A 27,795-nucleotide genomic window follows, 5' to 3' on the forward strand; every position below is an offset into this window, starting at 1 on the left:
TAAAAAGATACCATGCCCTGAAGGAGCCCACTCCCCTCCCCATGCATAGGGCTCTGAAACCCCCAGCTTTCTATCCTATTCCAGCCCCTCCCAGGGGAGGAAAAGGGGACCCAGACCTTCCAGCTAAGATCTGGGGTGGGGGGCTGAGGGAACCCCCAAAATGTATTGCTTAGAAACTTGGAGGCAAAAAGGACGGGGGAGGGTCAAGGGGGCTGGCATCTCTGACCCTCCCCCCAAGCCCTGGGAAGCCTGCAGGAAGCTCCCCTTTCCCAGACATCCATCTGGCCACGGGGGGAGTCCAGAGGAAGGGGGATGGGCACAGGGACCGTTGGGAGCCTGAAGTTCCCCAGTCTTGCTGCCGGGAGATTAAAGTATGGCCCAATGGGTGTCGGGTGGGGAGGGGCCCTTGCCCAACCCCACCATCTCCGGCATTTGGCCTTCGGGTGGGTTGTCTCTTCCTCGACCTCCATGCTCCCTTGGAGCAGATGGGGGAGCTAGTCCCGATGGATGGTGCTGATGACATCTAACACTGGGACTCAATGAGGACCTGGGGAAAGAGGGGGAAGTTTCAGTGCTCGGACCTTTGCCTTTATTTCCAGCCTGACTTACCTTCTCCAAGTCCCGCCCAGATCCCCACTCGGTCCCACAAATAATGTGCCAAAAAAATGCCTTGCAGAAGGGTACTCAGCCAAGGTGGGAGCAGGAGCTGCGATCGAAGTCATGCCAACCGACCTCACAGAGCCTGTGCCCTGGCTGGTTCCTTTTCCCGAGCCCTCACAAAGGTGCTACATGGATGGCTCTAGCCTTGCTCAGGCCCCACCCTGCTCTGAAGAGCTACCTGCTTTCCAAATGCAGGGACTGGGACAGAAGAGCTGGAAGGATTTCCTCGCTTCACATTCACGCCCTGACTCAGTTCTATGTGTTCACTCCACCACTTTCCTGCCTGGAAGGAGGGAGGGAGAACCTCACATCCATTGAACCCCAGAGATGACTCTTCAAAATGCCATGTTGGACGCCCAGCTCTCCCTACTCCCCGCCCAACACCAAGACCCCCGCCCCCCACTCCACCATGACAGGCTCACCTGGGCCAGCCCCAGGCTAGTCCAGATTCCCATTCTGGTTGTGTTCATCTTGGGCAGGGGAGGGCGGGGCCTCCTCCTCACAGGGGGACAGCTCATCAATGGACATCTGGTTGGTGATGCCTGCAGAGGGGCATGAAGGAAGCTGAGACCAGACCAAGAAGTAGTTTTCCCCAGAACCAAGGAGTATGTGGAGAAAAGTAAGAGATTCTCATGCATCTTCCTACCTTCAACCCTCGGCCACTTGTGGAGAGCCTCTCAGGCCTTGAAATTGCTAATCACAATCTCAACTCCCAAATAAAGGAAAAGACTTCCCAGCCAGGGCCATCAAGTGACCCTAATCTACAGGAGCACCACTCACAGGCCGCAATGTGCATAAGGCCCCTTGGTTGTGGAATATGGTTGTCCCTGTTCGCTCTCCAGTTCTCATTCTAGAACAGGCCAATCAGCTGGTCAGTCTTTCCTGTAATCTAACTTTAGTCTGATCAGCTCTATTCCCAACTCCAGGACTCAACGGCTGCTCCAGGGGCTTGAGGAAAATGGACCTGCTACTACTCCATTAGCCACCTCCTCCCATGGCTTCATGCCCACAATGGTACCCACCACTTGCTGCCTGTTCCTTCCATTTCTGCTTGTTCTCCTGAATGTATTTGGTCCAGGTGGAGCGGAAGCTGATCACATCAGGGTTAGGGTCTCCTACTTCCACATCCAGAGAAGGCTGGCGCCACTGAAAGCTAGAAGCAGCGCCCCCACCAACTTCAGAGGTGGGACCCAGCCCACTCCAGAACCACCTTCCCAGCCCTCAGTGTGGAGGGGATGGAAGACCAGCAGGAGGCTTAGGGGGCCTCCTTCTTCTCCTCTTCCCTCTGCTAGGTACCTTCCAAGTCCCTGTCCCCCTCCTCCCAGATTTCACCCCTCCCTCTCCACACCTTCCCTCTTACTAGAAGGAAAATAAAAACAAGATTAGCAGAAAGGCAATAAACAGAGCTAATGGAAGAGACAAAAATATGGTGGAGGGAATACAGGTGTGGGCACACGCTTTGGATCACATGGCCCCCTTCCTTCCGCCCCTGTGTGTGACACACAGCACAGGGGCTCTCCTGTTGGGAGTAGCCTGCTCCTCCGCCACCCCTCCCATGGCTGTGCCTCCTCCCTAGGGGTCCGCCCTCTGTGAGCCTGACTCCATTCTCCCAGAACCAGAAGGCCAGGCTACCCCAGTCATCCTCACCTGGGCTGGTTTTTAGACTTGGAGTCCTCATCCACCAGGGGCTGGACACTCTTCTCAGCCACGTCGGTCAGCACAGAGAATGTGGGCTCCACAATGAAGTCGATGAAACCTGCAGTGCAGAGGGTAACACCATGATGATGTTTGACCTGGAGGACTGGGTAGTGGATATGGCCAGCATGGCTGTGACCCTTCTCTGCATGTAAAACAGAGCAACCTGTGGCTGAAAAGTTCCCAGTGAAGGCAGCCTTTGGAATGATGCATTTGTGACCTCAGAGAACTCTTCCCCACCATTGCATGCCCCTGGCCTTCCACCCAGGACCCCATGCCCTAGCACAGCAGGCTTGCCTCTATAGGAAGAATGGCTTTGAGGTTGGGGACTTGGGGAAGTCCTGGCCCAGGCCCCACACAGCGTTCTTTCCCCTTTGCAATCTTCTCCTCCCTGTGAGAAAGGATGCTCACCAATCTGGGACTGTGCCACGAGAGTGGAAGTGCGATCACACAGCGGAGAGAAGGGCAGCCCCAGCTCTGCCTCCTTGTCACCCTGGGGGAGAAGACAGGTGGGAAAGCTGGAGAGGATGCCTCAGACTACCAGATCCAGGGTGAAGCTGGGTTGGTAGGAGGTTGTTGTGGGAGAAAAGGAATTTCCGTGCCTATGACCTGGAAATGAGTGATGGGCAAATGGGATGCACCTCTTATCAATCATTGTCAGCTCTTAGGACGATGACAGTTTATCCCACAGGTTTGGGGTCAGGTCAGGAGCCGCAGGTTGCTAAATGAAGGTCTGGAGTAGGAGTATGGAAAACCAAGCGAGAGAAGGCCCATGGGCAGGGGGTGGGCAAAGATGCCATGGTACCTGGCGGAAGAATTCTTCCATGAGAGCCTTGGTCCAGCGGCTGTGAACTGACCACTGCTTGGTTGGATGGCTGATGTCTGCAGCATGGAGCAGTAGAGACAGGGCCTTGGACTTGTCAATCCTGGTCAAGGCAGATGGCAAGAGAAGGGACCTGAGCTTTTAGGAAAAGTAAATGTGGACCATTCCTAACTCCCCATCGCATGCCCTCTCTCGGGTCCTCTCAGGTAACTTCAAACACTCTTCTGAGGATAGACACACACACACACACACACACACACACACACACACACACACACACACCAAGCAGCCCAGGCTCTTAGAAGCAGGAGTCTGGGTTCAGTCCTCACTACACCTACATCACACACTAGCTGTGTGACATAGAGCAAGTTACTTAAATTTCTGTATTTCATTTTCCTCAATCCTAAGTGGAAATAATAGCAGAATCTGCCACATAGAATTTTTCTGAGAAGTAAATGGCATGCAACATAAAAGTATTTAGAAAAGTGTCTGGCACATAGTAAGTACTCAGTAGATGTTATCTATAATTATTATTATTATAATTATTATTTTCTAACAATGATATGCTCTGACACAGCACATTCTCCCACACATAGGCACATTAACACACACCTTCAGGACACACACATAGTCCGTTCTCTCCTACACACATTTAGCAACTCCCACACATTTAGATACTCCCACTTTTAAGCAACATTAGATGTAATTATGGCCTTTATTCTGTGTTTTTGTCTTTAACCTCACATGACTCTCTCAATAGCATGCTTACAGTAGGAACTGGTGGCAAGCTGTTGAGGAGGGAGGCATATCATTTTCACATTTCACAGATAAGGGAATGAGTCCAGAAGGATTGAATGATTTTCCCAGCATTCCAGAGTAAGTCTGTCCTGAAGCTGAGATGATAATGCCCATCTCAGACTCCCACCCCAAAGTACTCTCCAGTACACCAGCTGCCTAGACTGTACCTAAACCCAGGGCCATGTGCACATACATGTCAGAGAGAGAGAGAGAGAGAGAGAGAGATACACTCAGCTATCGGGAGCCAGGAGAGCTTCTACATCCAGGTAAAGACTTGGCACACCAATCACCCATGTGTATGCCCCCTGATTCACACACCCCTTGCTCTGGCCTAGCCCCGGCCACACCCCACCAGATGCCACCTCTCCAGCTGCTGCAAGGCTGTCTTCATGGACTTCACTTGCTGGAAATGGCAAGACATGTCTGTGGCCAAGACCATCTCGATGACCAGGGCCCGCAGCTCTCTGAATGGACAGAACCAGAAGAGTGATAAGCCCCACAGCACTGGTGGCAGGAGGTCCAAATAGTAGAGAGAGAGGGATGGGTGAGGGGGTCTTATAGGGAGGCCCACTCCTGGCTTCTGCTCACACAAACTCATCCTTGGTGAGGTTGATGAAAATGTTCATCTCATCGTCCTGCATCATTCGGAAAACAGAGCTGATGTGGTGATTCTCCAGCACTGAGCGGTCATTGTACAGGATGGCACATTCTGACCTGCAAAGCCAAAGGTCATCATGGTCAGCCCCCTGTTAAATGGAAATTCTGGCAACCTCCCCACTTCCATTCAGCCCCTCCTGCCCTGCCACACCCCACCCCTCACTTAGTCTGGATGTGGAAGCTGTTGGTAGTGCCTGTGTGCTCATAGTCATGGATGGCTGCTGCAAAGATGATGGCCAAGACTTCAATCTCTGACAGGCAGTGCTGGGAGAAAGAGAGAGAGGATGAGAGGGGGCCAGCCCTCTCTGAGTCACTGCCCCCAAATCTCCACATACAGGCTGGACCACTCACACCACCTTTCCATTCTTCAAGGCCAGCTGCTGGGCTAATGCAGCCGGGTTTCTCAGCTCAGGGAATGACCAAAGACCCTCCTCCATTCCAACCTGCAACATTCCCAGTACATCCCAGCACACATCCCGTGAAATTGTGGTCCACCCAGGAATGCTATAGAGTAAGTCCAATTTGACTCTGAAAACTGTGGGATGCCAAAGGAGGAACCAAAGAGAGGAGGAGGGAAATGGGAGTACACATCCCAGTTATGCAGTCATGAAGCCCTACATCACAGCAGAGTGATCTCCAGGGCACCTACCACCATCCCTGTGCGAAGCAAGAAGCAGTGGACTGTCTGAGTAACGTCAGCTGCGTGGATCTGGTTGTGGTAAGGGTTCTTGTATTTCCCATAGCCTGTCTCCAAAGCATCCAGGAAAGTCATCAAAAACACAGTGGGAATCTGCCGTAGGAGGGAGGAAACAGAGCTCGGTGGAGGATCTGCAGGAATGGCAGGCGGCCCAGGTCTGAGCTCAGCAATGCCATTTTCTGTAGAAGGCAGTGTGGCACCGGGAGAGAGCACTGGCTCAGCAGTCAGGGGAACCTAGGGCACATCCTGGCTCTACCACCTGCTGGCTATGCGACCTTGGGCAAGTCACATGCCTCCCTGAGCCTCAGATACTTAATTGCAGAATGAAGATACCACCTCCTACCTTGAATTTAACGAGATAAGTGCAAGGCACTTAGTAAGTGCTCTCTAAAGAGTAGCTATAGTTATTATTATTTCCCTGGAGATTTTTCTTAAAAGGAAAGACAGTTTCCCTCCTACCTTTCAACCACCCACCCCAACCCAATCCAATACCATGGATAAGGGCTCAGAAGCAGGGTACACGATAGGATGATGTACAGAGGACCCTTCCAGCCACATGTAGATTACCCCCTCCTCTGAGAAGCTCCCCCCACCCATACACACACAAGCTAACCAATTCTGTCCCTGTCCAGCATATGCCCTTGGGGTATGCCTGCCTCCGTCAAAGGCTCAAGGCTCCTAGAGGGCGGGGCTGGTGTCTGCACCTGTCTCTGGATCTCCCGAGGCTAGGAGGAGAGCAAGGTTCAGGCCTGAGGAAGCTTCTGTAGAGATGAGTGAAAGTGACTAGACACAGAGGATGTGCCACTCATCAATCAGACCCTAATGTCCCCCACCCCCACCCCTGGAGGGCTGTGCCCCAAATTCAGGGAATTTTAAAGGACTGTTTCCATAACAACTGCCCTTACTTTTACATTGCCATGGTGTCCCTGGAGAAAAGGGACGGGAAAGAGGGAAGGGAAGAGAAGGGGAGGGGAGGGGAGGGGAGGGAGAGGGAGAGGGCGACGGGAGGGGGACGGGAGGGGAAGGGGAAAGGGAAAGGGAAAGAGAAGGGGAAGAGAAGGGAAGGGGAAGGGGAAGGAAAGAGGGAGGGGAGGGGGAGGGGGAGGGAAAGGGGAGGAGGATGGATGGGGAGGGGATGAATAGGAGGATGGAGGGGGAGGGGGAGGGGAAGGGGAAGGAAAGGAAGGGAGAAGGGGGAGGGAAGAGGAGGGGAAAGGGAAGGAAACAGAAGGGAAGGGAGAAGGGGGAAGGGAGAGGAGGGAAGGAGGGAGGGGAGGGGAAGGGAAGGGAGGGGAAGGGAAGGAAAGGGAAGGGGGAGGGGGATGGGGAAGGGGAGAGGAAGGGGGAAGAGAAGGGGAAAGCGGAGGGGAAGGGGAAGGGGAAGGGGAAGGGAAGGGAAGGGAAGGAGCAGAGGAGGGCTGGGTGTCCAGGAAGGGAATGTGGAGTTTGAGAAGGATAGCTCCAACTGGGGGATCTACCATGAGTGAACACTAAAGCAATAAGCGCTCCCCCCTCTCTGCCTTGGAGCAAGGTGGACTGGGGTTGGGCCAATCCTAACCTGATGCAATTACTCTTAGGGTCCCCCCAAAACCAGTCCTTCCAGGTAAGGAAGCAGAGTTTAAAGGAAGCTGGTGCCTGGAATATGCCTGAGAACCAGTTTGGAGAAACATGAGCTGGGAAAAGCCTGGAGGAAAAGAGGGCCCTGCTATTCTCTGCGCAGGATCAAAGGGAAGAAAATAAATCTGCAGAAGGACAGGCCTCAGGAAGGCCCTGAACAAGACTGAGCACCTCGGGAAAGGTCTGGAAGCCGTCCTGGGGTCCTCATAAAAGGCGGAGTCGGCGGAGGAAAGACAGGCAGACGTGCACAGCGGTCCAGTGGTCCGTTAGGGTGAAATGGGGCACAGGATGGCAGGTGACCTTTCAAAGTCCTCTGGAGGGGCCCCTCCAACCACACACTCCTTTCACCCATCCCACCCCAACATGGGCCCCTCAGAACACACGGTTTCCTTTGGGCTGACATCTATTGCCCACCCCACCCCGCCTAAGTCCCCACTGCGACTCTTCAACACCCTTCACCCTCTACTTCCAACTGTGGTTTTCCACGTGGAAATGTTTTTTTCCAGCCTCTATTCCCAAAAGACATTTCCTCCTGGCACAGGATCTGGAGAGGACTTGAATCCTATATTCTTCTTGGCCAGCCAAGCTGAGGAGCAAATGGAGTTCACACACCCTCCCTCCCCTCACACAGTCCTACCCAGCACTGCCAAGAGCTGATCCTCTCCATGAAATGCCTGGGACAGAGATTAGCACTCGGTGGGAGAGCAGGGTGGCCAATTTTCTTCCCTCCCCCGCCCCCCAAGCACATGGAGAGACTCTAGTCCCAAAGGACTGACAGCATCTGGACTTTAGGCCTCTGGAGTCCACAGGCAGGAGGCAGGACAGCTGAAAGGAGGAGGTGAACGTCGAACCAGCCTGGAGAGGTCCAGTGAGAGGGAAAGCAAAGGGGAGAGAACAGAATCCTGGGCTCCCCAGTTATAGGCCTGGAATCTTAGCCCAGGAAGCAAAATCAGATCAGAGGCTGGGACTGCAGCAAGTGAAAGAAAGGCTAGACTGGAGTGGGCATGAGGAGACTCCCCTGCCGGTGGGCCTAAGTGAGGGATCCTATGGAATCTACTGGTTGGGAATCTTCTAGAACAGGAGTAATGGGAATGGAGAATCATGCCCAAAGGCGGGAATGGGATGTGACCCAACCTTAAAGCGGCTGATGAGGTTATGCCGAGTCAGCAGCTCAAATGCAATGGTCCTCAGAGCGTGGTCATCGGCTGCCCGGTTCAAGGAAAAGACATCAAAGCACCAGAGGTCCAGGTTCTGTGGAGAAACAACAGGCTAGGAGGGAGCGCCGGGGGCTCCTCGCAGCAGCAGAGAGGGCTTTCCCGCGGTTACAGAGTCTTGGGAAGCGGTAAGCAAGGAGGTGGTGAAGCGGGCTTCTTTCTTCCCAGACATCGCTCGGTGTTACACAGACAGAGAGGCAGGAGTTTGCCTCTGGAGTGGGCACACGTTGCTTGGAGGAACATGAGAACAACACTTAAAAGGGAAGGCAAAATCACCCCCGAAACAGAGTCTGGAAGTCCCAACGACTATTTCCACCTCCTCACCCCGGCCTTTTCCCCTTTCCCGGAAGCCCAGCATCACCTTGAGACAGTTGAGGACCGCAGTGGAGTAGGAGGGGCCCACAGAGGTGTACGATCTCCGGAACATCCTACGGGAAAACAGGGAAAAGAGGCCCGGTGTGAAGGGCTGCGGAGCGGGGTCTGATCCGTTGGACATGTGGGGCCAGTGCCACCGGAGGACCAGGGTGGCCGGGGACAGGGGACAGGACTAGAGGCAGAGGGAGGCCGAGCGCGGGCGAGCCTCACCGCTCCACGAAGATCCCCGCCTGCACGGCGTGCACGATGCTGCGGAACTTGGGCTTCTCCTCCGCTCGGCGGCCTTTGGCTCGGGTCTGCTGCGTGAAGGTGGAGGCCAGCCAGTCCCGCACCTCCGAAGGCACAGCGTCGGACCGCAGCTCCTGAAGCTCATCCTCTGTGTCCAAGATTTGCCTGTGGCACCAGAGGGCGTCACAGAGGAAAGACAAGAAGCGCTTCCCCAGCCCAGGGACCCGGGCCCAGCCACACCCCACGCCTCAGCAACTCCGAGGCCAGCTCTCTCCCTTCTCTTGCTTTTCTCTCTGCGTCTTTTTATTTCTGTTTCTCTATCCCATGTCCCCAATCATAAAACCGGTCACCATGTGAGGTAGTGAGCATCCCAGCTCTGGCAGTGTCCGAGCAGACACTGGAATACCGCCTACCAGGGATGCTGCCGACCAGCAGCGCTGTCCCGCAGGATAAAATGCTAGCCGCATATAAGTAACTTTAAATGTTCCAGGTGCCACATTTAAAATGCAAAAAAAACCATGAAATTAATTTTAATGATAAATTGTCTTTAACCTAATACACCCAAAATATCGTCATTTCAATGTGGAACCAATATAACGTATACTGATTAGATATTTTACATTCTGTTTTCTAAGTCTTGGAAATCCAGCATGTATTTTACAAATACATACGCGTCTCAGTGCACAGTTGCCACATTTCAAGCCTCAATGGCCACAGGAGGCCAGTGGCTCCCACACTGGGCAGTGCAGGGCCTGAGGGATTCCACACCGGGAGGGAGGCTGGGCCCAGGTGAGCTTTAACCTTTTGCACTCGGATGTCGAGTGTGACTCGACACGGTTAGCATCGGTAGCAGTTCTTTTTATACTCTTTTTATACTCAATAATTTGAAATATAAAAAAATCCAAATAAATAAGTTTGCATGAAAAGAAACTCCAGTTTTTTATTCTACTGCTGTGCTTTGTAAAATCTGGGGTATTTAAAAAATTAAATCCCGAGTACAATAAAGGAATTGAATGAATGTATCAATAATTTGAAATATAAAAAAATCCAAATAAATAAGTTTGTATGAAAAGAAACTCCAGTTTTTTATTCTACTGCCGCGCTTTGTAAAATCTGGGGTATTTAAAAACTTAAATCCCGAGTACAATAAAGGAATCGAGAAAAAAGCAAGTGAGTGCAAAGGGTTAAGGCTTTAAGGCAACAGTCTTCTCTCCTTCTTGACACCTGTTTGCCTCTGTCTCTACCACTCTGCGTCTGTTCCTCTGCCTCTTTCTCTCTGCCAGGATTTCCACCTCTAGCTCTTCCTCTCTGCCCACCTCACTCTTCCTTCCTACTCTGACCCCAGCACAGGTCTCTGTCCCCAGCTTCCTGTGACCCCCAGGGTCTGGGCTACTGCGTCTGTCTGGTGTCCTCCTCCTCCGGGGGTAGGTCTCTCCCTGCCCAGCATCTCACTGTCCCCACGCTCACCGCGTCTCGTCTATGTAGACGGCCTCCAGCAGGGAAGCTGTGTACTCCAGGTTTTTCTTCAGCTCCTCAATGTTGACCTCCCCGTTCTCCAACTGCTTCACCATGTAGCGGAGCCTGGGAAGGGCGGGGAACACAGACACCCTGCTTAGGCACTGCTCCCTTGTCATGCGGGCAGGATACCTTTCGTCTCCCATAAATCATTGATCGTTCTAACAGGAAGACTAATAGCAGCTAATGTTTTTCATCTCAGGCTACTGCCACTGACCGTAGTAAATGTATCTACACCCCCAACCCCCCACCCAGGTGGAATTCCAGGCTTTTCCTGACTCCATTGTCCCCATCCATCTCTGACCTCTTAACACTCCCCTTTAATCAGTGTTTCCTGAACATTCTTGTTCAGACTGCCGGGGCTCAGCAGAATGAGACAGGTACAAGGCCCTGGGGGATGTTTTTGGGATGGTCTGTTTCATAGTCTGAATAACCAAGAACCGAAACTGCTTATTTCCCCCACGAGAGAGGGCTCTGGGATCAACAGAGACCAAAAGAGGACCCAAGATTCTCTCACTATGTCTCTAGGTCATGATGGGGAGGGAGGTGCGTGTCCATAGCCCCTCTGTCCCTGGCAGGATGGCAAAGACACAGAACAAAGAGCAATCTGAATGCTTTCTCCTGGCCTCACTCCATCCAGGCAGAGCTAATGGATTATGATCCCAGAATCCATCAACCAGGACAAAGCGGGATTAACCCCTGCCTGCCCAGGACAGTACCAGGGTGACCCATCCCCTACCACAGCCCTGCAGCAGCTTCCCCAGAGTTAAGAGCGGTGGGTATGGGGCCAGGGGTCTCACTTACTGAATGTGTTGCCTGAGGGACAATCCCCCATAGTTCGCACTCATGAATTCTGGGGGTTGGTGATTAACTGGGAGGCTTCTTAGAAGTCTGGTGAGTCCAGCCCAGGCAGTCACAAAGCAAACAATGCTTTCTGGCTTTAGATGGAGATGTTTAAAAAAGCGATTAAACTTTCCCCTTTGCTCCTTCCTCCAGCCCTGCCCTGCCAGCCCCACCAGAATGGGGGTCAAACGGTGGCCACCACAATTCCCCACTGAGAGGGGCTTCAGAAACCCAAGGTCACCCTCTGAGTCAGGGAGCAGAAGAGAATGAGTCAGGGACCAGAGGCTGAAATTAGCATCAATTCCCAGGGATGCCGGGGGAGGGAGAACAATGGCATTCCTGAAGGAACAGCAGCTCTGGAATCCTGGGGTCTCAGCAGCTTTGGAAGAGGGGTGCCCAACATAGCTAGCCCCAGGAAGCATCACAGGCCAGCTCTCACCTGGCTGAAGACCTGTCTGAATGCACACGGGGCAGAGGGAAAGCAGGGAGATGGGAGGGTGACACTGCAGCCTCCTGGGAGGGCTGCTTCAAATCCCACTCCCAGCCTTCCTGCTGCACCCCTCCATGTGCAAACAGTGAGTCACTGACAGAGGCTGAGGTCAGTAAAGCTCCGACCCAGCTGGGAGTTCAGGAGGTAGAGGGAATAGAGGCTAGAAGCAGAAAAGGCTTTGCAGCCAATGAGCTAGAAAGGGGGACCTGAGCCAGCATCTCCCAGAGTGCGCCCCAGCCATCGCAGAACAAAAAGGTACGCTCTGCCTTTGGGGCCCAGGCTCAAGCCAGGCTTCCCGCTCCTGGTCAGTCCCTGTGGTCCGGGGGCCCCCAAATCTGGGGACACATAACCTAGGAAGAAAGGCCTCTGGTTTCACCTCCCAACCCGCCCCGCCCCCCCATGCCTGTCCTAGCCTTAATTTTCCACTTTGGTCAGCCCCCCTTACAACCAAAAACTCTGCCCCTAGGGGTCAATGCCCTCCGCCCAAGTTTTTCCCTCCACCTGCCTCTCAAAACACATCATCTCAGCGCAGACTCCCAAAGTGAACAGTCAAGCCCACAGGTGCTCATTTGCATGTATTCGCATAATTGCTAACAATGCTGCCAGCTCTACATTTTAAAGGCGCTTTCTCCTACATTATCTCATTTACCCTCACAATGAGCGTGGGGGCGGTGGGGGGGCAGCAATCCTGGATTCAAACGTGACTCTGAGCCCTTGGGCAAGTCACTAATTCTTAATCAGTATCTATCAAGATGTGGCCTGGAGACCACTGGCATCAGAACCACCTGGGATACTTAGGAACATCTGAGATTCTGGGTCTCATTACACACCTATTTGAACCAGAATAGCTGAGGGTATGGTTCAGGGATCTGCAATTAGCAAACATTCCAGATGATTCCCATGCACACTAAAGTTTGAGAACTTTTATTTTAGAGCCTCAATTCCTTCACCTATAAAATAGTGAGGAGGATAATAAACTACCTGTGAAGGGCTGTTAATAAGAGGATTAAATGAAATAATGTATGCAAATGGCCTGGCATATACTCCGGGTCTTTGTAAATGTGATTTGAATCGGAATTAACTGACCAGCATCACGCTGGCCCTCCCCAGCTCATGGCTCACTGCCTTCAAATCCAGCAGCACCTGACTTCTCTATCCCAAGTCCAGAAGAGAGTCTAGTTTGGACGGAGACTGGTACTTAAGAAGTCCCCTAACAGAGGAAATGGGAGAATGAAAATGGTCGTGATCTGAAAATGGTCGTGATCTCTCCTTTACAATTACAACCCTCATTTGAGCCTCCCAATCACGTGATGAGGAGGTTGAGTGACTCGTTCAAGGTCACAAAACTTGTCAATCTCAGTCAGGTCGGCAAGCCTATAACTCACACTATTGGAGCTTTAACGGTGCCTCAAACACGAGGGAGTGCAATCTTGTAATTAGATTGAAGAGAGGCTGGAACTGATTCCATCATAGTTCCTTGAATCTCAGTCATCATCCTTTTTTTAAATATATACATTATTGATTTCAGAGAGGAAGGGAGAGGGAAAGAGAGAGAAAGAGATCAATGATGAGAGAGAATCATTGATTGGCTGCCTCCTGCATGCCCCACACTGGGGATCGAGCCCACAACCCGAGCATGTGCCCTAACCAGGAATTGAACCGTGCTCTTCTGGTTCATAGGTCGACGTTCAACCACTGAGCCACACCAGCCGGGCCAGCCATCTACCCGTCATGAAGTGTTAGTGTCCGTCAACCCATAGTAGACTGAGCGTGTCTTGATGGCACTGACAGTGACTTGTTTATCCCGGCTGCTGTGCGCAGAGCACACAATACGTGCTCAGTAAATGTTCATTAAGTAAATAAATGGGAAAGAAGGCAGATTCATTAGGTGAAGAGCCAGCTGCCAGAACTCACAATGGTGCTCTCTGAGCCGGGTCTCTCTGTGATGGAGAGCCTGGGGAGAAGAGGGAGATCGTGGGCTGCCTTCCCACACACCCTCCCTCCAAGCTCCTCCAGCCTCCACCTCTGATCCTGTCCAGAAGCTCCTCAATAGCTCCTGTTGAAATCTGAACTCAACACAATCCAGACACCACCAGCGCATACTCCCAAAGCGAGAGGGAAAGGAAGAGTAAAGGATATATTTGTCAAAGGGGGAGTCCCAGGAGGGGAACCTGGACTCAGGCAGCTGGAAGGATCCAGCTGAACTTCACCTTCCTGAACTTCTATAGCCCCCACAGGGCACTTTCTGGCCTGGCAGGGGCCTCTCTGATTCTAAAGTCCTTCAGAGTTAAGGTCTCCCTTGACCCGCCCAAAGTCCTCACCTCACCATTCTTCTGCAGGAAATCCTACTCCCACCCCTACATCAGTTTTAATCAGACCCCTCTGATTCAGTCCTCGGGGAATCTGTCAGGGAAGGGTCCCTTTCCCTGCAAAACGGGATGCTCAACCCTGTCCAATCCTCAACCAGACCTAACATTCCCCAACATTCCTTCCACCGCCACCCCTAACTCTGTTTCACCACCACTTCTTCTCCTTTACCTGCAGTCCCTGCACCATGGGAAACGCCTCAGATCCTAACCCTTGGAAGCCCCAGTGTCTTCCAGCTCTGGGCATCCGGCTGGAAAAGAAGGTTCTAGGCAGTAATAGTCCTTAAACCCCAAAAGAGCTCAGCTCCCTCAGCCCCCACCAGTCCATTTCTTTGAATCACCATATGGCTGATGATCCGGTGATTTCCAAATATCCCTGCACTACTTCCAGAATCTACATTCCCCAAAAGATCACTGTAAGTAGGGGGCTCAGCACAGGGCAGCCTTAAGCCAAGGGGCTGAGAGTTGTGAGAAGAATCTTATTTTCCTTTTGGGTTCTTAAGACACCAGATGAGGAGATCTTAGAGGAATGAGAGGTCCTAAGGATGCTGGGGGTCAGGAAGCAGAGAAAGGAGGGAAATTCTACAAAGACTACTTGCCGTAGTCAAGAAGAAGTGATAGAAAGGAAGGGGAGGTGGGTAAGGAAGAGTATGAGGTAAAGGGCAAGATGGATGGGGTAAAAGATGGAGGAGAGGTACACACACACACACACACACACACACACACACACAACATATTCATTAAATAAATGTCAAGTCTTAATCGCTCCCCTCCACCAAATTACAACTGGTGGACCCACAGCAACCTGCCACCCTCCTCCCCTCTCCCTTCCTCATCGCTGGCGTCTACGCCTACCACCTACCGGAGGATGGGGCCCTGGAGGTGGCTCCTCTGCACAGGAACAGGATTTGCCATGGGAATCAAAGTCTCCTACTTCAGAGCTTCAATGTGCTGCCCCCGGGCCCCTGGGGCCCCTGAAGGGAATGGCGCCCTCTTGGGCCCCTAACTTCCTCCTCCAGGCCTCGGCAGAATTGAGTGACTGACCGACCAGAGAGAACTTTGGAGTGGGGGTGGGGGTGGGGGCAGGGGGGACAGGAGGAGCCTGGCTGGAGGAAGAAGGCAATGATGAGGCAGAGACCCAGCCCACAGCAACTGGGTGAGAGGCCACGGGAAAAGTTTCACATCTGAAACAAACTGAGAACAAGAATCTGTTCTCAGAAAAATCCCAGAAAGGACAGAAATAGCACAGGCCAGGCCCCTGCTCTGAGGAGGTGGGGCTTCTCTTTGAGGAGAAGGGGTTAGTAGGAGGCTTAAGGGTGAGGGACAGGGACCATCCTGAATCTGTCCTAAGAGAAAGTCTGTAGTGGGAGGGGAAGGGACTCTGCAAGAGCCCACCAGAGGGGCCGAGACTCAGCCCCCTCCCAGGAACCTTTTCCATGGCCATTCTTCAAGCTGAGCTTTAACCCACCTGAAAGAATGGCAGCAAGGCAGGAGGAGAATTAGAAATTGCAGGGGAGGGGCTTGCTGAAGCTAGGGATCAGGGGATCCTTACCCAGTGACCTTTCAACCAGGAGAGAAACCCCTATCCCCACCCCCAAGCAGTGTGTGACAATCAGGAGGACTTGCTCACAGACACCAAGGGGTTGGGCAAGTTACATTAACACTCCCAGTCCCCGTTTTTTTCATCTGTAAAACAGGGATTGGGGGATAACTGAGTTAACTGGAAGAGAAGAGAAGTGATGGGATGGCCAAAGAGAGAACCCCTCTTGCTCCTCCAGGCTCTCTTTGCTCTCGCTCAGGTTGGGAAGAAAACCTGGCCTCGGGCGAAGTGGACGTGCGCACACAGCCCCAGCCCGCCTCCGGGTGGGCTGAGAGATGACATCACCAACACAAGTGCATTGGGGCTACGATTGGTCAGCTGAGGGGCTGGGCGGGGCTAAGGATGAAAGCCGGGAGTGCAGCCCAACACATGCAGGGAAGAGAGTTCTGCGCTACTACCATTTCCTTAATCTAGGGTCTAGGGCTGGGGCCATGTGGAAATGAGGACAGGGGACCGGTGGGGATGAGTAGGACAGGAAAAGGAGAAAGGAGAACAGGCCACGCGCCAGGATTTTCTGACAGGAAGTCTTCCCCCTCCTTCCCCTGCCCCCAAAAAGCAGGGAGAAATTAAAATACCATGTCTCTGTGCCAAAGCCTTGAAAGATTATAAACAAATGAAGTTTGGGAACCCGCTGTTTCTTAGCTCCACTGAGTAATGGGACAAGTAAAAGTGGGATTCAACAGCAAGGAGAGGAATAGAGGTTAAATATCTACAAGTTGTTTTCCAGTGAACTCCCGGTAGCCCTGAGGCAGGGCTGCTTCCAAGTTGGGAAAAATTGAAACCCACACTCTGTGCGTCCATCTCATTCCTCTGTGCTCCCAACACACACACACACACACACACACACACACACACACACACACACACGCTGGTTAGTGTTTTTAGAAAGAAAGGACTAGACCCAGAGTCCGAGACCCAGAACTGCTACCCAGGAGATGAGGGACAGTCGGTCATCTAGCCTATTCTGTGGCCATGCTTGCTTGGAGGGATAGGATGGAGGTGGGAGTGGGGGCAGCTGCACACAGCCTGGTACAGCACACACACCAAGCCAGGCAACTCCCGCCCTCCCCTCCCTCCAGGCCCTCCCTCCAGGCCCTGTCACCCTAACCAAGTAGGCACTAACCTCAGCCCTCCTACTGGAAGTAGAGATTTCTTAGACTAGAAAAGCTTTGGAGACGATACCCACCCCTCTGCTCTCTTGCCCAGGAGAACCAAAGCTGGTTGGACAAATGACTATTAAATGACTATTTACCATTCACCCCCACAGACATATGTGCTGTATCACCCAACCCAGATTGTTTATTATTATTATTATTATTATTATTATTATTATTATTATTTTAACTGTTATAACAGTTATTATTATAATTGTTCCTAATAAGGAAAGATATCAGTAAACCACCATCCTTTCCTGATGGAAAAAAAAAATGACACATATCCACTCACCCACAGATATACACACACGCCACATTCTACCTCTGCCCAAGCTAAGAAAACTGTCCCCTGGGTGGTAGGCAGGGCATATCTATAATGACTCCAACAAACAGTCCAGCATGGATTTTCTTTTAGCCCTTAAATTTAGCTTTAAAATAACAAGGAGCCCAAGGATAATGCCTCCTTCCTGGCCCACCCCCAGCTTTCCCCACCTGCACTGAAGGATTGGACTTGGGATGGGATGAACAAAGGATGGGAGATACTGCCTCTGGTCAGAGAAGAGGGGTCTAAGGGAGGGGTGGGGAGAGGGAGAGGAAAGGAGGTAGGGTGGGACAGTTATTGGAGAAGACATTAACTCGCCCCAAGGCTCCAAAATCTCAGAAATTGAAAGAATGAAGGAAATTAAATAAATCCAATAGGAAGAGGACATGAATTAAAATTAGGAGCCTTTTGCCTAGACTTTAATCACTGTGTGTGACCTTGGGCAAGATACTCTGAGCTCCAGCTTCCTTGTCTGTATAATCCTATCTAATAAGAGTAATATGCAAATTGACCATCACTCCAACACACAAGATGACTGCCCCCATGTGGTCAAAGATGGATGCCCCATGTGGACACAAGATACCTGCCACAAGATGGCCAGCAGGGGAGGGCAGTTGGGAGGGACCAGGCCTGCAAGACAGGACAGTTAGGGGTGACCAGGCCAGCAGAGGAAGGAAGTTGGGGACGATCGGGCCTGCAGGGAAGGACAGTTGGGGGGGGGGGGGGGTTGTAACCCAGGCCTGCAGGGTAGAGCAGTTAGGGGGGACCAGGCCTGAAGGGTAGGGCAGTTAGGGGCAATCAGGCTGGCAGGGGAGCAGTTAGGCATCAATCAGGCTGACAGGGGAGTGGTTAGGGGGTGATCAGGCTGGCAGGCAGAAGTAATTAGGGGCAATCAGGAAGGCAGGCAGGTGAGCGGTTGGGAGCCAGCAGTCCTGGATTGTGACAGGGATGTCCGACTGCCCGTTTAGGCCCGATCCTACCAGGGCAGTTGGACATCCCTCGAGGGGTCCCAGATTGGAGAAGGTGCAGGCTGGGCTGAGGGAACACCCCCCCTCATGCACGAATTTCGTGCACCAGGCCTCTAGTGGGTAAATAATACATGCTTCACAGAATTCTCACAAGGATCAAATGAGCCCACAGAAGAGCACCTTGGGAACTATAAATTGATGCATGAAAGCAAAAGATTATTTAATCCAATCCTTTATTTCATTAGTTTGGCAAATGTTTAGTAAGAGTCCTCCATGAACAAAGTTCCCTAGGCCCACCCCTGTACCCAGGACCCCTGATGTGGAAAAGCCTGCTCCCACCACTCCAGATGTCTGGGACTTCTCCCTGGCTCCTTACTCCTGACAAAGGGGTCAGGAGGCAGTGGAAGCAGAAGCTGGAGAATATATGGAGCGTGGAGCTCCAGAAGCCAAGAACAGCAGATCTCTACCTTATCCAAGCACTGGTGCTCCCCTCACCCCTGGCTTCCCATTGCTATACGAGCAGCCTGGTTCTTGCAGCTGGCTGGGCACAGTGGCGGGGGTGGCTCTAGAGATAAAAATAGCCCCCCTAGTGGCAGAGCTGGGGTGCCATCCTGAGAGGTGGCAGGTGGCAGGTTGACATGGCAGCGGTCTCTAGGCACTGGCCAGAGAAGCTGGGTGGAGGGAGGGTGGGGGAGAATGGGGCAGAGCCTGTGGAAGACTGGGGGTTAGTGGGGAAGGACAGAAACCAGGTGAGTGGAGGGAAAGGAGCAGGAGGTACTAAGGCGCAGGGAGGGAAGGAAGGGAGATTGAAAGGTGCTGAAAGAGGGTCTGAGAAACACCGAAGAAGAGGGAAAGGAGCCAGCTCACCCCTGCCTGTGTCTGAAGGCGAGGCCCCCTCTGCCTCCTGACCAAGCCCTTTCTGCCAGGTCTTCCCAGCAACAGCCCAGCACAGCTCAGGTCAGATGAGGAAGCGGGTAATCTAAGCGGCTTGAGCCTTGGTCCAGACCAAAAAGACCCAATATCCTGACTCCCAGCCCAGCACACAAATGAGTCCCTTCTCCCTCAGTCTTTAGCCCTTGAGAGAGGGGGGAACTGGGAGGGGTGGCAAGAGGAAGAGGAGTCAGAGAGGGGGCTCCCAAGGCGCAGTCCAGAAGAACTCTCTCTGCTTCAGCTGTCCGCCCCTCTTCTCCCTCCCTGCACTATTTAATTCTGCTCATTAACCACCTCCACATGGACCACCCCACGACCCTCCAAACCACATCCCAACAGATGTTGCCAGCAGATGTCCAGCTCCCAGGGGCCTAACAGATGTTAAAATCAGCCTGAGGTGGGAAAGTGAGTTGGAAACTTGGCAAGGGACTGACTGCAGGTGTGACAGGAACAGCACTAAATTGGGGGTCAGTGGAATTTGTGTCTGGTCCCAGCCCTGCCCTCACCTTACCAACGATCTATGGGCATCAGCTTCCTCCTCTGTAATACGCTATGGTTCTCAGATGCAGTGCCTGCACTGGAGACACTAGGGAAGTAGGATGCCTGGGTCTCGATTCATCCTGAGTTCAAGTGCATCAACGCTTCCCCCAACTCATCCCTAACCTGGTTCTTAAAGGAGGAAAGTAGCTTTCTTCTTTATCATAGAAAGGTCACATTCTAACCTCCATGAACTTTCCAGGAAGTTCTCCTGAATACCTGTCATTAAAATATCTTGCTAAAATTAAAAAAAAAAAATTTTAAAAACCAGCACATTTTCTTGACATTTCAAAGAAAAACAGAAAGGAAGAGAACAGACAGGACAGAGAAGGCTTTGGGGGTGAGTCTGGTACAATTTGATTTATTTTATTTCTTTCAGATTGGAACTTCTAAAGCTACTGCTTGGTAGAGAGACAGTCTGGGCTTAGGGAACTTGGCAACACTGCTGGCACGTGAGCTCACTGAGCTCACTCAGTCCGGGCCCCAAGAAGTTTCCAAACAAGGTGGGCATAGAGGCGAGAACCAGGGAGATGGTGCCAAGTTAGATCCAAAAGAGCGCACCGACAGGGGAGCAAGGAAGCCAGACAATAGGAATGAAAGGAGAAGCTTCTCCGGCCCCCAGGTCCTGCCTGCCAGAGAATCACTAAGCCCCCAGGAAGCCAAGCTCCCTTCCCAACCTAAATGGTGCCGTCAGCAGCTGGCAGCCTATTCATTCCACTGCAGCCATAATTATTTGCAAATCTGACTACTCATTGCAGCTGTGGAATCAACTGACCTGGGAGCCTGGCTGTATCCACAGCACCACCTGAAGCCCCCCTTTCTAGCTCTTCTCCCTGCCCATGCCGCCAGGCCTCCCCCGATATGCCCTGGCCCTTTACCCACCAAGCCTGTTTCTCCTCCAAAACCCCACTCCCCCCGATTCCCTCAGTGGACTTTTGCCAGGTCTGGGATGCTGAAGTAAAGGCAAACCTCATCTTTTCTTCCCAGAAAGGGGTAAGCTCCATAGATGTAGCAGGCACTGCAGGCCTGGGGGTGGGGGTACTCGAGGGGCAAGAGCACTGGCATTAGGGGTCTCCCCGCATTGAATAGGTAACATCTGTTTTTTTCCTTTTCCCTTCTCAGTCACCTTTCTTTCCCCTAGGTTCCCATCTTTGCCCCAACTCAGCATTCCTTGGATTCTCTCCCACTTCTCTCAGACCATTAAGTCTTCCTCCCTTGGGGGACAATCTCATGATCTAACAACTTCCAGTCTCCCAGTTGTCTCACCTGCACCCCACCTGCTGCCCTGGTTTTGTCCCTCTTTCTCTGCTGCTGTCCTGAAGAGTTGGAAATTCCGTACCTGAGAAAAATCAGCCCCCTGAGATCCAAAGGCAATTACTTGGCTTCTTTCCCAGAGGCGCTGGGAGGATGAGGTCACTGAGAAGGCAAAAGAAAGGCCTTGCTGAATACAGGGGTTGAAGCTGGACTCCTAAGGTGGCCCCAAAGGGTGCCTGCACCATCACCACACCTGGATGGGGGAAGCCCCAGGGTTTCCGACTCTTAGCCAAGGTGAGAGAGGAGCAGGAGCACTGACGGTGAGAGCAGGAGGGTAAGTCAAAGGGAACAGGAAGAGAGGAAGTGGGACCAGAGAGAGCGAAATGGACCTTGCAGAGAAAGAGGAACCAAGAAAGATGTGCACAAAGGAGGGAAGGGACAGAGGAACGGATGCAGGAAGAATCAAAGAAGAGGAAAACAGAGGGGGCAGAGAAGTGGGAAACAAATCCTCAATGATCCCTAAGAGAGGAAAGGCTTCAGGCTCCTCCTTCAAAGTCTGATGGCGGCGGCCAAAAAGCAGGGGAGGATGGAAAACAAACACTCGCTTCACTGACTTCAGGAATCCCCTGGGCAGCGGGCAGGTGGAAAGGATCTGGAGACATCCAGGCCTCTCTCCTCCTGCGTCCCACCTGGCCTTCCAGTCCAATAGCATCCCCAGGCTACTTCACCCGCCTCCTGGCAAAAGTGATAAATGCCACCTCAAACGTGGGATCTCTCTCAGTCTTTCCAACTGGCCGCCTGGGGCTCCTGAGCAGGCAGAGTGATATTTGGGTTCTAAGGGACTTGAGAGATTCTCTAAAATAGGATGTGGCATACCTGGTCACATCACACCCAGGCCTAGGGACTGAGGATAAACGCCAGCGGGGAATTCCTCCAGTGCTCACAGAACTCACCTGTGGCCGTCCCTGGGCTCCCCACACACACCATGGCTGAGAACGGCAATTGCTCTGTTTACTTGTAGTTTTTCCACGGGGAAAGGAGATGGTAAGGCGTATCATCTCTTTCTTTTGACTTCAGTGGCCCACACTCTATCTAGGTCAGCCCTTCCTCAGCCCCACCCAGCCTCCTATTCCTAAACTCAGACACCTGCCTCGCCTGCTCCAGACTACCATTCATCAACAAGACTCTTCCAAATCATGTCCCAGACACGGGGACTCAGACCTACTAAGTAATTCATATTTCTGCCTCTTGAATCTTTATTTTCTCCCCATCCAAGCCAATGATCACCCATTTATTCTTTTTTGTTTTGTTTTGTTTAAATTTCTTTATTGATTAAGGTATCACATATTTGTCCTCATCCCTCCATTCCCATCCCAAACCCCTCCCCACGCATGCCCCCACCCCCCTGTTGTCCTTGACCGCTGGTTAGGCTCATATGGATGCACCCATTTATTCTTACCCTCATGCTGAAAGAACTACAGTCTGTATCATTCAGAAGTCACTTTCATACGATGGCGGTGGCCAAAAAACAGGGGAGATGATTTTTAGTGCCTTCCTCCCCGGATCAGCCCTTCCTCCTTTATTTCCAACCATAGCAAAGGGACTTTCTCTTTCTTGGATTTATATCTCCAAGAATGACAACAAATGAAGAACTGAGATTCAGAGACTTCAAGATCATGCGGAGTGGAAACATGAACTCCAACTCTAATCTCCCAATATTCCCAATGATCTTCTACAACCCTGCCTCCCTGATGCCCTCCAGCCACCTATTTGGACCAAAAGTTTGTGGAGTGCTTCCTTTGGTCTGAATTAATTTTCCCTGTCTTTGCACCTCCCCTCAGCTTACTGCAGAAATGTTCCACCCTCTACCATCCGGGATGCCTCATTCAGACAAAGCTGATGGGGGAAATAGAGAGATGGAAGCCATCTGATGGGGGGTGGGGGTGGGAGAGATATAAATCCAAGAAAGAGAAAGTCCCTTTGCTATGGTTGGAAATAAAGGAGGAAGGGCTGATCCGGGGAGGAAGGCACTGAAAATCATCTCACTGAGGCCTGGGAGAAATGATGCTCTTTTTTCTCCAGCAATCCAGGGAGCTATAGTTTACCCTGCCATCTTCACAACAGCTCCACAGCCATATGCAGAAAAAGGAGGGCAGCAGCACAGTTTTCAAAATTGGTAAGAGCCACAGAAGATCACTCATGGGGCACACACAAAATGAGGACAAAAGGTGGGATAAATCAGTGAGACGCCCAGTTCAGTCCCTCAGCTTCCTCCTCCTACCCATTTGATCGCCCCAGGACTGTCAAAAAATGTGAGTGTCACAAACACATACACAAAATCACACATACGTATTACCCCATTACCTACACACGAACTCACATACACTCATACATCCCATTCATACCTAGAACAATTTCAGGCATTCAGCGTTCCCCAATTCAGCATACCTTCCCAACATATTTATTATCACACATGCCATTTATAAACATAAAAACAAAGAGACATCGTCACAGAATTCCGACTCCACAAACTCCCCAGCACGTATATCAACCTTTACCCAGAATCATACGTAAACATGTCGAGCATTCACAATCGTTCGGATACATCTCGTTCACACATCCAAATAACGTCGTTTATGTATCCTCTCTGTAACTCCTTCATTCCCAGGCTCTGTTCTGAGGCACTCAAACCCACACCTTTTAAACATCACCTTCTCAAACAACAACAGCTCCCTTTCTGCCACCCCCATTTCCTACTCCCCCCTCTGCACGCAGGAACACACGCACCACAGAATCAGTCAGACCTGGGCTCTGTGACATATTCAAATATAATCATTCGTTCATGTGTTCCTTCTTTTATTTATTGAGTGCCTATCATATTTCAGGTACCACACTAGACTCTGACGAAACAAGATGGGCAAAAATAATCCCCAACTAGGTCCTTGCTCCAGCTCACCTTAATGACCTTGAACAACAGTTTCTGACATTGAGCCTAGACCTTGAGAGTCCTGTGTGTGTACCATGTGGAGAAAGAAGAGAAAGGGGTTGTGTCTGTACTATCCCAAAGGAAGAGGAAGGTTATGTCTGTAAAATTCCAGGATAAACTGAAGCAGAGAGAAGAGAGTGATATTTGTCCTTTCCTGTAACCCCCAAAGGAAAAGATTAAGCAGAAACCAGAGTGGTAGAATTTTACCGCCTGGGTGGGTGTATCAAAATGAGGAACAGGTGTATCAAAATGTTGGCGTTGACCCAAATTACAAGCTCCACAGGAACAGGGATTGTGTTCATTTTATCCAGCACTATATCCCCAGCATCCAGCACATCACATGGCACACAGGAGGAAATTAATAGTTGTTGAATGAATGAGCTCAGGGTAGCAAACCAATCTCCGCTCATAGTTTTTCCTGGTTCCCAAAAAGACATAGAAAACCCCTTCTACTCCTATTGACCTTCCCCCTCACTCCTGAAAGCCCTCTGGTCTCAGAGAAGTCCATTCCTTCATCTTAGGGTGAGAGATGCTAAAAACCATCCTGGTCAACCCATCATCTCCAGATTGCCTGCCCCAGCCTCTCTCACGTCTCAGCTTGAGTCTGCTTAGTTAGGAACATTTTCCTGCTAGGTAGAGGTGAAACCCCACAGTTAGGGACTCTCCAGCTCATATGCTCCAGATTCTGGATTTATCTTTGGCAGAATGCTAGTGTGGGAACAAAATTCCTGGATGCCCTTCCCAGAAAGAAATTTCCCTGCACAATTATATTATATCGCTTTTAACCAGAGGCAAAAACATCAGGCCTGGACTCCCTGAAGAGAGTCTAGATGTTCTATATTAGAAATTAAAAGGGTATAGGGGGGAGGGGAGGGCATAATGGATACAGGATATGTTGAGTAGGGGAATCAAAGCCTTTATAGATAGATATATAGATATAGATATAGATATAGATATAGATATAGATATAGATATAGATATAGATATAGATATAGATATAGATATAGATATAGATATAGATATAGATATAGATATATAGATATAGAGATATACTCCATCTGCTTTCATTTCTATTCAGTATCCAGTCCTGAGATAATTATGTTCATCCCACCCCCCACCCCCCATTTCCAGACTAAACAACCCCTTCCCACTCAAGCCCATTTGGGAACAGGTGGTGATTGGGGTTGGGGGAAGGTGTGTTCTATTTCCACCTAAAAGAAAGAATGCCTTTTTGATCAGCTCTCAACCCTGAGAGATAGAGAGTTTCTCTCTCCTACCCTAGTCCTAAGTCCTTTTATTTCCCTTCCTCTGATTGTCAAAGCCTCCCCAATATTCAAACAGGGCCAAATCCAGTCACCCATCAACTTGGGATCTCCCTTGATACCAAGATCTTTCTCTGCTTTGAGGACGTGAGATTGGGAATCTGTCTTGGTGGTTAAAGATGGTACTTTTCTGGGTACGTTATTACACATAGCTAGCACCCTTAAGGTCCAGATTGCTACAGTGAGTGAAGACCAGAATAATCTAATCAATATAATTAGTGATCCTTGTCCACCATCATCTCCGGTAAGGACATGTCAACTAACACACTTGGTAGGGGCAGCGCCTCGGCTCCCTTCTTTCCCCAGGTTCCGATGCCTGCTCCGGGGATCCTCTTCTCTCGCCATTGAGAGCTTCTCACCTCAGAAGAAATAGCAATTTGCCTCCAGGAAAGACTTTTGGTTAGAAAGGGAGATGGTAAAACCTGCTCTTTTGCAGGACCTGTTACCTGGAATAGAGGCTGGGGAAGTATATGATGACCACTAGAGCTATAGGGGAGGCATCCCAGGATACCTAGAATTCTCCCATTTATGGACCCTGAGGCCCCTTTTTTGCCTTTCAACCACTTCCTTACCTGTCCCTCTTCCAACCTGAGTTACTATTAACAGTGACTAGCACAGTTTTCTAACAAGAATCAACCAGCGCTCCTCCCAACAAAAATCAATTCAATCCGGTCTTCCATTCTTCATCCCGGCGCTCATTCCAAGGCTGCGCTTCAGAGAGCCCGCAAATTGCATTGGCTGGAGGCAGCAAAGGGGGTGAACGGCGAAGCACATTTGGATTCCAAGCCCTGTTACCACCATGCCTCAGTTCTCCCTCGGGCCCCTAAGCAGCTAGTATATAAACCGGACCCACCGCCCAGTAAAAAGGCATCATCTTATTGCCGCATTGAAGTATTTTTTAAAACAACACAATCATAAGCCTCTAGCCATCTCCTACCTCATCTCTCCCTCTCGGCCAGAGCCCAGAAATGGAAGCTTCGGTGCTCACTACTGAGGATACTGGGGAGGAACTGGGTTTAGGGGCTGTGTTACCTGTATTTCCTCGTTAAACATCTACAGCCTCTTTCCTGGGCCCATGGGGGGTCATATTAGGGAGAGGAGCACCTTCCGTGTTCTCTGCGTAAGAATCAACAGACTGCGGGGGTTCCCCACTCACGGCTGACTGGGAGGTCGGTGCGTGGCTTGTATCTGACCAGATCCTCTCTTTCTCTGAGGAACAAGAAGAAAAGTTCCTCTCCTCCCTTGGGACTTTCCTCATTTAGTCCTCACTTATTCCTTCCCACCTGCCCTCATCCTGCAACAATGAGAAAAGATGCCTAAATGAGCTTGGAGATCCTAGGGGAGACCCAACAGCAACAACAAGGCTTTGACAGTTACCTTGCCCCTATCGATCATTCTTCACCTCCCTGCTCCCAGGTAGGGACCCTACTCTCCTCCTCCAGATCCTAGGTAGGGGTTCCACCACTTCTCCAGATCCCAGGAGAAGTGCAGAGTGGGGCTCCAGGCCTCAAGAGAACGGAGCAGCTCAGGTATGGGGGTCCCCAACCCCCACCCCATGTAGGATGCAGGAGGCAGAAGCCACCAATCCCAGCAGAGGTACATATGACCCACAGGTTGGCACTAGAATCCCCATGCACGGCATCTGCAGCTGTGTGCAACCATTCTACAAACATCTCGGTGATCCTCAGACACTCATGCACATACATGTGATGTGTCTCACATCTGCACAACCCTGCACAGGGATACGTGTGAGTCAGCCTGGCGCCTCCTGAATGCTGCCGGTCTGCAGCCCTGCCACACTGCACCGCACATCCTGTGCCGCCTCTCCACGCTGAGTGTCACCGGGGGGCCACATCGCTAGCTTTGCAACTCCTAAACCTGCTCTACCCGGCCAGCACATGCCTTGCACATGTGGCCTGGCCACTCGTGTCAGAGCAGCTTATTTCCTTGCACCTGCCAACATGTGTGCCGGGGGAAAAATCCACCAGCCCGACTCCTGCACCCCCCCCCCCCCACCTTTTCCAGGCGCCCTGAGATCCCTTCCCCCCAACTCCGGGCCGGGGACTCACAGCGACCGAAGCTTGATCCACATCTTCTTGCTGGGGGCTGACTTCAGCTCCAGGGGTGACGGGCAATCCGACTCCAGCATCTCGGGAGGGCTGCGAGGGGACAGCTCCATGCTCAGCCTCTTTCTATGGAACAGAGCGGGGAGACAGCGCCGCGGCTCAGCCTCAGCCCCTAACCGGAAGACCCTCACCCCCATCCCGGCCCCTTCCCACCTGCGGCTGGCGTGGACCAGCCAGGCCGGTATCTCTAGGCTCGGCCCAAGCTGGCAGAGCTGCAGTTCCTGCGGCTCCTCCTCTCCCGCTGCCCAGCCGAGCTCTGGGCTCCCGGTCCAAGCTCTCCGCGCCGCCGCTGCCGCGCGCAGCCGGAGCCGCCTCCTCCGTCTCCCCTCCTCCCCCGGCCGGTTCCCCCGCCCTCCGCTCCTCTCCCTTCTCGTCGGCCTGCCCGCTCGTCTCTCACTCCTGGCAGCCACTCCTCCCAGGGGAACGATTGGAAGCCGGGGGCTCACAGAGACAAAAGCGCCCGAGGGCGGGCGCGCGCACCCCGCGCCCGGGATGAGAGGCTGTGCGTGCCGCCGCGGGGGGATGTAAGTGCGTGTTTACCCGGCGCATCGCAGGCGGCGGCGGCAGGACTTCGCTGTGGGTGTTGCGTGGGTTCTCTTGTTGTGCGTTTTGAGTTTC

General features: G+C 51.8%; 1 protein-coding gene across 1 annotated transcript; it reads right to left on the reverse strand.

The window, feature by feature from the left end:
- On the reverse strand, window positions 1–27,337 carry PDE1B (phosphodiesterase 1B). Its single transcript, XM_008140809.3, has 16 exons — window positions 27,331–27,337; window positions 27,121–27,243; window positions 10,232–10,345; window positions 8,747–8,929; window positions 8,523–8,589; window positions 8,082–8,198; window positions 5,283–5,423; window positions 4,797–4,897; window positions 4,565–4,690; window positions 4,339–4,440; window positions 3,161–3,281; window positions 2,767–2,848; window positions 2,308–2,416; window positions 1,683–1,813; window positions 1,083–1,202; window positions 1–547 (listed from the first exon to the last, which is right to left on the reverse strand). The coding sequence occupies exons 2-15, from the start codon at window positions 27,228–27,230 to the stop codon at window positions 1,099–1,101; spliced, it is 1,608 nt and encodes a 535-aa protein (XP_008139031.1). The 5' UTR covers window positions 27,231–27,243; window positions 27,331–27,337; the 3' UTR covers window positions 1–547; window positions 1,083–1,098.
- Window positions 27,338–27,795: the final 458 nt, after the last annotated feature.

Source organism: Eptesicus fuscus, chromosome 7 (genome assembly GCF_027574615.1).
Source record: "Eptesicus fuscus isolate TK198812 chromosome 7, DD_ASM_mEF_20220401, whole genome shotgun sequence".
Taxonomy (NCBI): Eukaryota; Metazoa; Chordata; class Mammalia; order Chiroptera; family Vespertilionidae; genus Eptesicus; species Eptesicus fuscus.